The sequence below is a fragment of the Loa loa genome, assembly GCF_000183805.2.
Source record: "Loa loa unplaced genomic scaffold supercont3.161, whole genome shotgun sequence".
Classification (NCBI taxonomy): Eukaryota; Metazoa; Nematoda; class Chromadorea; order Rhabditida; family Onchocercidae; genus Loa; species Loa loa.
In genome coordinates, this window is record NW_018108341.1 from 44,353 (window position 1) to 57,562 (window position 13,210).

Here is a 13,210-nt window from a genome sequence, read left to right on the forward strand (position 1 = left end):
TATAATAATAATAATAATAATAATAATAATAATAATAATAATAATAATAATAATAATAATAATAATAATAATAATAATAATAATAATAATAATAATAATAATAATAATAATAATAGTCAATAATACTATTAGCAAGTTCAGCACCTTTCTTCTCCATTCCAGGAGTACCCTTCTCGAGCAAAGTTCAGTAAACGAGTAAATGAGTAAACAAGCAATCGAGTAAATAAGTTTCCCCTGAAATGACAGCGACAATGTCAAGAATTTCATTATGTCAAACAGTTTCATTAAATTTTCTTCCTTTCTTTTGAACCTAATTAGGATATTTCGTAATTTTACAATATTTACAAACTATAACTTTTCTTTCGTTTTTTTTTTTTAAATTTTGATTAAGACATCAAATTAAATCATTGATAATGCATTTACAAATGATGATAATCATTATCATGTGATAATAATATTATTACTGCATTTTGAAGCAAACAGCTGGATAAACATTCTCGATCGGTCTCGGAATTGATATATCTCGAAATTATTTGTACTCCATATGATTAATTCATTCATAACTATTTATATTTTGCTTCACAATAAACAACATATTCTACGGCATGGTTTTATTTTTTAATTTAACTTGAAAATTCATTTCCGGAAAAATATACCGGTTCAATTTAATAATCCAATTTATCACAAACTGTTTTAAATTATTTTAATTTATATTTTAGGCTTTTTAGGCGAAAATATTATATCGTAGAAAAAATTCAGTACTTTTTCTTATCCCTTATCATCAAATAAATTATCACTCTAATATTTTTCTATTCAAACTTATATTTCTATGATAAAATTTCTCCATTGATTTGCTGATTGCAAAGACAAACTGGAAATTTAGACATTAATTAGAATTGAAAAATAAACCAGTTATTGCCTTTAATTAACAAATAGTATTTCAGATAACTATGAAAATCGAACAGTCACAGATTGTTAATTCGAAATATTTGCTGAAATTTTTGAAATCACAAAAAAATTTTCACAAATTTTTTGAAATCTTTATCAAATTACAACACTTATTTCGATATGATAAATGTTAATTAATCAAATTATCTTCTGTTTAATGAAGAATTATATAATTTAAAATATGTGTTATTAACTTTTATTTCATATTTTAATATCAATTTATGTCGAATATCCGTAGTGAAAGTGGTTTTGTTTGCTTGAAGTATATCGATATAGACTTGTACCAACATGAATTAATCACTTTTTTATCTTATTACCCAAGTTTATCACTTTTTTATCACACATCATCTGATAGATACTTTGTCCATTGTACTATCATTGGGACATTCGAATACTTCTCAAATCCATTCTATAAATTCAATAATTTTTTTCTTGTTTCTTTCTAATACTTTGAATACTTTTATATTTTCATTATCATACAATTTTAATTTTGAAACATTTATTCAATCATAAATTTCTAAAATTTTCATTATCACAAAATTTTAATTCTGAAACATTTATTCATTTATTACTAACAAATTCTACTTTTTTTTTTTTTTTTGTTTACCATTAAGATTATTTATTGTACATTTGCACCAATGTTTGCTTTACTTAAATAAATCAAAAAGTTATCTTATTTCACTTATTCCTACATCATTTTCATTTTACCACTTAACATATTCCTAATTTCATTCTTATCAACTATTTTATAATTTGTTTCATTTCAGTTAATCTTTCAATCATTTAAATATTGATTTAAGTGAAATTTTAAAATTTTACCTTGTCTTATCATCAGTCTATCTTTTTTTTTGTATTGAATAAAAATGAATTAATACTTACAAATTGTTATACTGCTAATATTTGCAGTATGATAAAGTTTTGTTAATTGAGGAAAAATAATTTAGTGATAGTATGTTGTATGATAATTGCAAACTAATTATAGTATTAATTTAATTACTCTTTATCAACACACTTTCTTCTCATCATATTTTTGTTAGTGGTATTACGTCAAATGATGATAATATTTGATCATTTCGAAAAATGATATGAATCGTGATAATATAAATTATCACCTGATATTAATAAAACATAAATATATAATAAATATTATTTGGTAACAATTGAAATATAAAATTCAATATCAATTAACTCAATGATAATTGAATTTGAACGATTTGCACAAAAGATGATTGATTGATAAGTGTTGTGCTAATCATAGAGGCTTATTTTAGATTAAATTCAAATTTACTAACCAGTCTTTCTTTTTCATTCTTTGATATTACTTTTAAAGATATGCCTTATCTTGTTCACATTTTCACATTTGCTAATAAAATTTTTTTTTTTTGCATTAATTAGCTTTTTTCTTTTTTTTCTTTTCTTCTTCCGCTAAATTATTCACATATTGCATAACATCTGGTTGAAGGAATATAAATTTTTGGCAAAAATTTGTTCAACAAACTAATCATAGTACATGAATACCTGGTTAATTAGTAATAATTCAATGTTGAAAATTTCATAGATTCATTAATTTAATTACTATTTATTGCCATATTTTTGCTATTACTAATTTATACAAAATAATGATGTTTGATCTTTTTGAAAAGTTTCAAAAATTAATTACTTTGTTTACAATATGAATATATTTGTTTGTAATTTATTTCTATGCTTGTAAAAATGATAAAATTATTAGGAAGAATAAATTGATAGTATATTTTCAAGGAAAAAAAAAAATTTCAGATCAAAAAGAAAATTTCAGGGAAAAAAAATTTCAGATTTCAGATCAATTTTGATTTTCTTTACTTTTTTATGAAAAATGTTGAAACTGCATGCAGTATTACTAATAACTGCATTTGGTACAGTAGCCATATTTCTTACTGGGCAATTTGCATCTGATTATTTATCTTTAATTAAGGTTAGAATTATTAAACTTCACTTCTTCTTTTTTTTTTTCATCGAAAAGATAAATGATGGCGACAATGTAAAGAATTGAATTTTGTTCAATAAATTTAAGAAATAAATTAATTTCTTTAAAAAAAAGAAAATTTATTTTTAGTATGCAAAAATAAACGAAAGTGATGTAATACCGATGCTAGGAATAAGGCGGCAAAACACGTGTGTTACGTTTCAACGATTAAATAATGCTATGATCGAAATAGATGTAAGAATGAAATAATCATTTCAATTATCCATTTCAATTAGAAAAAAAAATTTTTTGATTAACTATTTCAAATTGTTTCTATCCACAAAGTTGTTAGTTAATTTCTCAGTTCAATTTCGTTTTGAATATTATAATGATTGAAAAAATAAAAAAAATTAGAAAATCAATAATCCGAAAAATGAACATATATTTAGAAATAGGAAATTTTTCACTATAAACTTTTAATATTTAGTAAAAATTTTTAACAGGTCAAAGGTCACAACATTCAATTGAAACGAAATAAACAAAATGCAACAAAACATTTAAATGTATTTGTCGTTTTACATTCACATGTTGATCCTGGATGGTTGTATACATTTGAAGAATATTACAGTACTACTGATCATTCGGTACTTAATCATTTATAACTGTATATAATTACGCTCTCTGGAAAAATTATAATGGTTTTATTATTTTAGCAAGAAATTTGTTTATTGATGATAAAATTATTTGATTATCTCAAATTTAATCTAAAAATTAAAATATCTAATTTTTGGTAATAATTTTCTTTTTATTTTTTTAATTTTAGATTGTAAATTGTATATTTTAGGTTCGAAAAATTTTAAACAATGTTGTGAATTCACTTCGAAAACATCCTAAATTGCGTTTCATTTGGTCTGAAATATCATTCCTAGAAAGATGGTGGTCAGAAGCTAATACAACCTATCGAAAGTATTTTAAAAGGTTAGCATAATAGATGTAAAAAAAAAAATGAGAAAGCGAGAGAGAGAGAGAGAAATATAAGAAAAATGATTGAAATATTCATTTTTTTTAATTAAATAATCAAACTTATCATATTCTTTTATAGCTTAACAGATAATGGTCAGTTAGAAATTAGCGGTGGTCATTGGGTAATGAATGATGAAGCAACGCCATATTTTTGGGAAGTTATTGAAAATATCATCATTGGACATCAATATGTACAAAAAATTTTAAATATTACACCAACAACATCATGGTATTTTTTTTTTTTTTAGGATAATTTGTGAAATTTTAATATCAAAAAAATTTTTAAAAAATATTTTTCTGATTATCAATGTTATCAATTTTAATCAATAATTGCATTCAATCATTGATTAAAATTGATAACATTAGTGATTAAAAGAAGAATTTTTTGAACTCTTCCTTGCTGGGTATTTTTTTTTACTTTTTTTGTATTATGCAAATAAATGAATACTGTGATAAAATAATACTAAAACATATCAATATCGATTTTTTTTTCTTTTCATAGGGAGGGAAAAAAAAATGCAAAGACAGTATTCATTTAAATAACACTTTCCGGACAAGATTGAATAAATTAAGTAAAAGGAAATGCAACATTATAAGGAGCAGATAAACCGGAATACATACAGGTCAGTGGATCCATTCGGTCATGGACTTATGATGCCATATCTGTTGATGCTCTCCGGTATTAATCAAATGGTAATAGGTCGGATCAATTCAAATATCAAAAATGTGTTAAAACAGCATCATCAACTACATTTTCGTTGGGCACAAAAATGGGATCCGGTAAAAATTTTTTTTTTTTGTAATTCTGGCAAAAATAGAAGGGTGAAAGGTGAAAGGTGAAAAGTTAAGCAAGAAAAAAGGTTGTTGTACAAGTGATAAGAAGATAAGGAGAAGAGAAGAGAAAAAAAAAAACTCAAACAGGGAATTAAGTATCAGATTATTCTAGTAATTACTGTAAATTATTGATTTTCTCATAAGGATTAATAATTATTCATCGATTTCATATTAGCATATTTATTAAAAATTATAGCAATTTCGTTGGGCTCCATTTGTTAATACATTGCCAAATGTATATTATACAGTAAGTGATGCTTGTGGAACGAATGAAATGATTTGTTGTCAATTCGATGTTTCCAGGACATCTCGGTCATATTGTTTGGAACGAGCTCATATTGATAATACACAACAAATTGCTTTATAGTATGTTCTGTTATATTTCATTATTACATTTTTTTTTCCTCATCTTTTTTCTAATACAATCAATAGATATATATATTTGAATTAATGAAGAGTAAATTCGAGAATTCTCGAGAATTAAATGATATTAAAATATCAATTTATAGTGGTGAACGAATGGCAAATCAATATCGTTCCTTGCAAACATTTTATAATTCAGAAACGATTTTAATAGCTGCAGGCGATGATTTCCTTTATTCACATCCGGATGATTTAGAAATAGTTTATCGTATTTATACTGCACTCTTCAAATATATCAATCGAAATTATGATCGTTTTAATATGAAGGTTAATTTATTAAGCATAATTGATCATTTTTGAAATGTTAAATTTATCTCACAAATAACTTATCAACTAAAATGTACCAATCAATATTTTCCGGGGATATTAATAAAAGGTGAACAAAGCACATGGTGATTTATTTATCACTAATTTAATTATTGATTAATTATTATTAGCAGAATGATTATTAATTAATTCATAAGATAATATTTGAAAATTATTCAAACAATACGGTACAATTAAATTCAAAGTTTTATTAAATTTTGAAATTTAAACATTACATTTAAATATTCACGTATTACGGTACAATTTGATATATTCAATTATTGATTAATTATTATTATTATTGTTGTTATTAATGATGAAATGATTATTAATTAGGTGCAATTTGGTACGGTAGCAAATTATTTCAATGCATTAAACAAAAATACGAAAAAATCGGCTTCTGTGCTTAATGGCGATTTTTTTCCATATATGGATGATGAATTCAGTAAAGCACCATTTTGGATCGGTTTTTATAATCATCGAGCATATTTTAAGTGTTTCGAAAGAATTATTCAAGTATAAAATTTCTAGTTTTTATTAAATTAATTAATTTAATTTTTTTACATTTTACACTAAAATAACTGAAATACGATGAAAAATAAATTAATTAAAGAGAGAATTACGTTTGGTGGATTTATTAACTGTCACAATCGAAAACAATTTTAACAATGATTTGGAAATGGCACGTCGAAATTTAGCACTTTGTATACATCACGATGCAATTACGGGTACCAGTAAATGTCATGTCATGGATGATTACATGTTAAGGTGACATATGCAAATGATTTATCAATTGAGGCATTATTATTTATCATTGAGATATTTTTAACTATCACTTATCAAAGCATTAATAATTAATAATAATTGAAATAATATTATTAAATCTTCTCTCTCTATAGCTAATTAATGATATAGCTAATTAATGATTACGACATTTTTGTTATTAGTAATAAAGTAGTGTTAACTTTAACAAAAAAGAATGAAAAGTAATACTTAACAAAAATATGTTTCAGATTAAGGTCAGCTTTGCAAACGATATTAAAGGAGCAGGAAAGATTATTAAACATTTCTAATAATACTTTCACAACAATGGTAAATTTACAATCTTCTCTTTTTATAGCTAATTAATGACTTTACAATTTAATTAATTTTATCTTTCAATATTTCAAAAAAAAAAATGAAATTCCAGTTAATTAATGATTCGGTGAAAACAAAAGGAATGTATTTACGCCGTAGAACACTTTCATTTACTGATGGCATCGAAAGGTATTTTAGCATTCAAATAATTTTTCATATAAAAAAAAGAAGTTTAGGAAGATTGTTAGTTATTCAAATTATTTGTAATGAACAAATGAGCTATGGCGCAAAATGGATAGAACGAATGTTTTTTTTTTTATTCAAAGAAAAAAATTCTATTTACTTTTGTCAAATGAAAAATTCTTTCAAAAAAATGTAAAAATTTTAAAACATTGTAAATTTGCGCCACATATTTGATAAGAAAAAATTTTATAAAATTTCATTTAAAAATTTCAATTATCGCATAATAAACATATGATAATTTGTTTAGAAAGAATTAAAATTAAAATCGTCAAAATTTAAAAAAAAGAATTAAAATTAAAATCGTCAAAATTTTAATTTTACAGTTACAAAATTCAAATTGTAAATCAAAAAGCATTCTCAACAATGGAATTAATTAAATTAAACATATCATCATCATTTGTTACTGTAACACACGATGGTAAACAATTAACAATACAATTGGTGCCATTATTAGAGCAATCTAATCTTTTTGAAGTAAGCGCTAAAATTTCTTTTTTTTTTCTTTCATCAAATTAATTGAAATTTCAATCTTTTAAAAATCTTCGTATGATATCGAAATTTCAATTCAATAAAATTACAGAAAATTTGTTTAAGTTAATTCTAATATGTATTTTTAGTTATCATTTTTTGTTCCCCTTATTCCATTTTCACGAACATTTGTTATTGTAAAATTCGATAGAAATCAGTCTAATTCAAAAAATTCAATGAAATCTGCAAATTTTATTGGAAAAATATGCAGGTATGCTTAGTAATAAATTTAATTAATAAACTTATTTAGTAGTAAATTTAATTTTTTCATCGTTTATGAGTAAAAAAAAAAAGAAAAACAAGTCATATGTAATTATTAAAATTCCAAACAAATTTTTATAAATACTTTTTAACAAAATTACGAATTATTTTTTCAGTCCAGAAATGATACATTCAAATAATGATACCATTATATTGAAGAATTATTTTTTTACAATTTTTTGGAATATAAACAATACAAAAAAACATCGAGTTAGTTATTTTAAATTCTTAGAAAAAATGATTTTTGCTCTTTTTTGCATATTTAATTTTTTTAGTTTTTCAGATTTATAGTAAATTAAAATATTTCTTTATCCAAATTTATTTTAACATTTGATAGTAATTATAATCGGATAACATAATAGCTACAGTTTTTTTTTTTTTTTAAATTTTATTTGATAAAATTAGAACAGAAGATATTTATTTTGAGAAATAAACATACTTGTAAATAATTAAACTCATTCAGCTCATTTACAATGATGGAAGTATGGAAACAAATTTTGATTTTTATTTCAATCAGATTGATGATTACGGTGGTGCATATACCATGGTATCTGGATTATCATTTCAGGTTATCTCATTTTCTTTTTTTTTTTTTTCAAAATGGATATGTATTTTATATCTACATGATATATGCTTATTTACATTTTTGCTTTATGAATAAATTAATTACCGATATATTTAATTAACAAAATTATTTTTCATTAATTTATTTTGCAATAATTTTGATAATTTCTCCCTGTTGTAAATATTACAGAATATTAGCAATAAAGGTCGATTACCAGCAATTATTATCAAAGGTCCAATTTATTCAAGTATTTCACAGCAATTATCACCACAGTTAGCTTATAGTATTACAATTATCAATTCAACGGATGATATAGCTCGATCACTTCAAATTGATGTCTTTACAAATGTCACTTCAATGCCTGGCTATACATTTTTTATGAATTTAAATAGTACCATCAAAAATGATGATCATTTCTACACTGATATAAATGGGATGTATTTAATACAACGAAAGTTAGTGATTAAATTAAAAGGCATAAATTTTAGAAATTTTCATAATTTCATTTTTTCATCTAATATTTAATGCTAATAACTTTTCACAGTATCCTTTCAATCGATATTGCTATCTTCTAACACTTTTACATATATTGCTATTTATTTTTAGATATGATAAAAGGATGAAATTGGAAGCAAATATTTATCCGATGATTACTGAGACAATGATTGAAGATGATAAACTTCGTTGTACAATTCTTGGTGCACAATCAACCGGTGTTACCGCTAAATTGGGTGTATTTATGTTAATGATAGATCGAGAAATGTATAATGATGATGGGAAAGGTTTAGGATATTATGAAGCTAGTAAGGTATCAAATTTCCTTTATTAATTAATATTATCAAACATTTATTATTTTCCTAATGTTTACATCAACCGCATGTTTTGTAATTTTCAGAGCTATCCATCACATCTCAAATATCGAATTATTTTTGAACCAAAATGGCTATCAAGAAATGATTATGTTGATAAGGAAATAGTAGAGGAAAAAAATCAATAAATGATAGTTTATCAATGAACATGAAGAATACCATCATATATCATTCACAACTTGTACAACAAATTTTGGAAGAATTACTTTATCCAGTTGCTTTATTCTCATCATCAGATATCAATTCAACCGATGATAACGGTTTTTATTTCGTGAACAACAGTTCATTGTTAATTTATTTACTTATCAATTCATTCATTTCACTAAAACTAACCAATTAACCTTGATTAATACTAATGTTATCAGTGATAATCCTTTTAAATGACTGTCATACATTAATATGGTAATTATATCTAGTAATCAGTCAAACTTACCTTGAATATCCAAATAAAACCTTAGCCTCAATTCGATTCCTATCTTTTTGCAATTTCAGTTTTCTTCTCCAATTATAATTGATTATCCGTTGAAAGTTTCAAGATATGATCGTTAGCCTTATCATTCAATTCCTTCTCTGTTACTTAATAAATCCTTCATTATTATCATTATCATTTTATCATAACATATTCGTTTTATTTGTGGCATAAAACTATTTCAAATAAGTGGTTAAGTATATCGAAATAACTTTACAAATGTTATCTTTGATCCATTAAATCAACAAAGTTTCTCATTTCAATCTAATATAGAAATTAATTACAGTAAAGTTTTGTGATTAATTTTAGTTTTAAAAAAATATAATTTAACAAAAAAAATAGTTTTGGAATAGAAATTCGTTAATAGAAATTCATTAAGAATTGTTAAAGTAACAAATTAAAATCAAATACTCATTTTTATATTTTTGAAATATTCATTCATTTCTAGCAATGTACAAAGATTGTCCATTTTAAAACTATTTCAGATTTGGTATCAACATTAATTGATTTACCACGCTTACCTGATAATATTCAACTTATCACTATTCGATATATATCACAAAAAACAATACTGATATCAATGCGTCAATTACCATACGATTGTTCAGTAAAGCTATATTGCAAAAGTGACACTAATATGGTACAATTGAATCTAAAAATTTGATTTGAAATTTTTAAAAATCAAAAAAAAACGGAAATTTAAATATATGAAACAAAACTGATAGTAGTTTCAAAGCACTTTTAATTTTTGTCCTAAATTTTAATTTAGCACAATTTAAACTCCCTGATTAATTGGGATCGTCCAATTTTCTCAAATATGAACTTATCAATAAATTGCTTATTCAGTAATTACAATAATCCCATTGATAATATAACTATCATTTAAATGTAACTTGTATCGAATTCCCCAAACCCCGAAAGTATTTGTTTAGTTATTTCCCTGTGATATGATAGGATAATTCGTTAGGTTTTGTTTAAACGAATAAAAATTAACTTAATCAAAAATTTAAAAACACAATTTCAGGATTTGATTCGTTTATTTTTTTCATCATTTAACGGATCGATTTATTTATCGAATTTAACTGGTACCAAAAAAGGCAATCAAATCATTCCGGAATTAATTCCATCTTATTTCACTCAACCACTTCATATAGTTACATTCCTTGTTCTCATTAACTAATCACTTTGTTCGGTTATCCTTTTTTCTTTTTATCTTTTTCTTTATTATAAGAGTAATACAAACCTTGCAAGTATCACCAATCATGCAGCTGCACTTTACTGCACTATTGATGCGTGCATGCAATATATGTATAAATTATCAAATAATTCCTCAGCAATTTACATCTATCTAATAAACTAAGCTATCGGTTACTTTAAATTTAAAATAAAACTATGATGAAAATTTTCGTGACACTGGACGAAAATTTGTCACATTACTTTTATCATTAGATTATATGCCAATCAAGTAAGTAAAAGATTAAAAATAAGAATTAAAAAATTTGAAATTTTATTTTTTTAATTTACCAAAAAGGATTTTAAAATTTCTCATGAAAAGAATTAGAATCGAATGATAAATCTTCATTTAATTATCTAAAAATTTGCATTTGTAGATGAAAATTCAGAATTTGAATTGAATAGCCATTACTCTTTTTGGTCAAGCTAACTCCCAACAATGTTAATGGAAATATTGAAATGATTTCAGAACAGTAATCCTATTAAGATTAAATCATTCATTCAGATCAGTCAATCAATCAATCATTTCAATGAAGCATATCATCCGACAATGTAAAAGCTTCCGGATAGCATTAGATCAATTTTTTCGAAAAAAGATCAACATTCCCTCCCAACAATCATCAAATCATTTCGTTTGATCGATCAACCACCGTTACATATTTCAAAATCGTTTCCTCTTCACTTGAACAAATGCATTTCGTTCACTTGTTATTTCTTATTTATAATGGATTGTTTGGGAAATCTTAGAGGGTTCATTTTTACTTTCAAGATTGTTATCGATAAATTCAATGATAATTCAACCAATATTATCAGTGATATTTGACATCTTATCACTTCCTCATTGAATTAATCCTGAAATTACGGAATGAATTTAGTGAAATGACGTTGCAATTCATTGAAAATCACTGAAATGACGCATACTTCTGCATTAGTTACCTGATTCATCTAATTATTAAACTTTGTCGAAGATTATAGTGTGCTTGCATTTCGGCAGTAAAAAAGAAAGAAAAAAAATCACACTTGTTTTGAAATAGAACCATTAACAAGGAGAGTTTGCAATATATACTATTTGATTTTGTCTTCCATGGATTAAAGTAAGGATTTAAGATTGATAATTCTCGCTTACAATGATTTAGGTAATGATTAGATTTCGTAAATCTTTATGTAAAATTACAAATAACACATTTTGAAGAAATACAAATAACGCAGTTCAAATGATCACAACACACGAAGAAAAATGAAGCAACCAATTTGTCACAGAATTTTCATAACATAATAGTACAACTGCCAAAATCACTATAATTTTTTCATTTTTTTTGAACAAACAACTGCCATAATCAATACAATCTTATCAAGAATAAGAAGAAAAGAAGCATTCCTAGATAAAAAACTTTTTTTTCACAATGATTTTTACAAAAAAAAAAGGTTTGAAGGATGCAGATTGTATGAAAAAAAGTTGACCTGATCGAAAAAGTTCTTTATCACTTATAGCACCAATTTCAAACTACAAGATTGCCTTTCCTCCAGAGAGCGATTTTCAGATCTATCTTTTCTAAATTTTATGAGTTTAGACTAAATTTATGCGCTTGTTTCTTTTTTTTCTCTTCATATGTACCGTTTTGTTATAGATTAAATAAATAAATAAATAAAATGCTTGTAAGAACAAATATGCACAAGCAAGCTAGCTATTATAAACAGGAAAATAAGAAAAATAAGGAAACAGAAGGATTAAAAATAATGAAGATTATACAACTGGGCAAATACGAAGAAAGACATCAAAATACACCGAAATTTCAGCATTATTAGCAGGCATCAAGTCAAATTTTGTTCAACAAAATAATTTGTCAACTTTTTAAAACAAACGAATGAAAACAAGCAAAAAAAAAAAATGAATGCTTCCTTAATCTCAAGAAGATATGCAAATTATGTCAAAGCTATATATCAATTCATCCACAGCTTCTTTTGCTCCAAATGTCATCATTAACATAAGGTTAGTATAGTTACAACACAAAGATTAAATCCTATCTCGCTCAGCTGCTATCAAAATAAGATTTCGATTAAACCAAAAAGCTGACTGATATCAGTCGTCATCATCGGAAAGTGGTTCATAGGTCGGTTGCGGTGGTGGTTTCATAGGCAATGTCATGTTCCCACTTGTCGTTGTTGTTATTAACTGAGGTGGAATAATATTTGCAGTTGGTATATTTCGCGTATTTGACAGGGAATCATCCGGAGAAGAAGCAACTGGTCGGATTGTTGGAGCACTTAGTGTACCATTTCCATTATCCGGCAAATTCAGAAATGAAAAAAGAGGTAAATTTGTAGCCTGATCGGTAGAAGAGTCTGAAATCCACTTGAAAAAAATGACACGAATTACATACAAGTTTATTAGGTTTTGTTTCATGGGTTTAAATAAAAGTAACGGCAATTCTCTAGGCTATCAAATTAGTAGTATAACATATTATATTCATATATTACACAAAGTCCAA

At 24.7% G+C, this 13,210-nt stretch overlaps 3 protein-coding genes across 3 annotated transcripts in view; 2 read left to right on the top strand and 1 right to left on the bottom strand.

Annotated features, from left to right (window-relative positions):
• Positions 1-2,800: 2,800 nt before the first annotated feature.
• Positions 2,801-9,147, top strand: LOAG_08114 (hypothetical protein; the record flags this gene model as incomplete). The annotated part of the gene is made up of 17 exons (XM_003143646.1): positions 2,801-2,899; positions 3,041-3,145; positions 3,394-3,534; positions 3,735-3,868; positions 3,993-4,142; positions 4,537-4,693; positions 4,944-5,113; positions 5,257-5,437; positions 5,813-5,992; positions 6,090-6,244; positions 6,490-6,568; positions 6,666-6,742; positions 7,120-7,270; positions 8,049-8,153; positions 8,340-8,605; positions 8,757-8,958; positions 9,046-9,147. The coding sequence occupies 17 exons, from the start codon at positions 2,801-2,803 to the stop codon at positions 9,145-9,147; spliced, it is 2,454 nt and encodes an 817-aa protein (XP_003143694.1).
• Positions 9,148-9,167: 20 nt separating this feature from the next.
• On the top strand, positions 9,168-10,152 carry LOAG_08115 (hypothetical protein; the record flags this gene model as incomplete). Its single annotated transcript, XM_003143647.2, has 2 exons — positions 9,168-9,279; positions 9,974-10,152. The coding sequence occupies 2 exons, from the start codon at positions 9,168-9,170 to the stop codon at positions 10,150-10,152; spliced, it is 291 nt and encodes a 96-aa protein (XP_003143695.2).
• A 2,498-nt stretch (positions 10,153-12,650) lies between these two features.
• LOAG_17957 (hypothetical protein) overlaps positions 12,651-13,210 on the bottom strand; it is a gene marked incomplete at its 5' end in the record, with an annotated part of 14,949 nt that continues 14,389 nt past the window's right edge. The window contains one exon of the mRNA XM_020450625.1: positions 12,651-13,064. Within this exon, the coding sequence (XP_020305670.1) occupies positions 12,802-13,064 (263 nt within the window). The 3' untranslated portion in view covers positions 12,651-12,801. The remainder of the gene's footprint in view (positions 13,065-13,210) is intronic.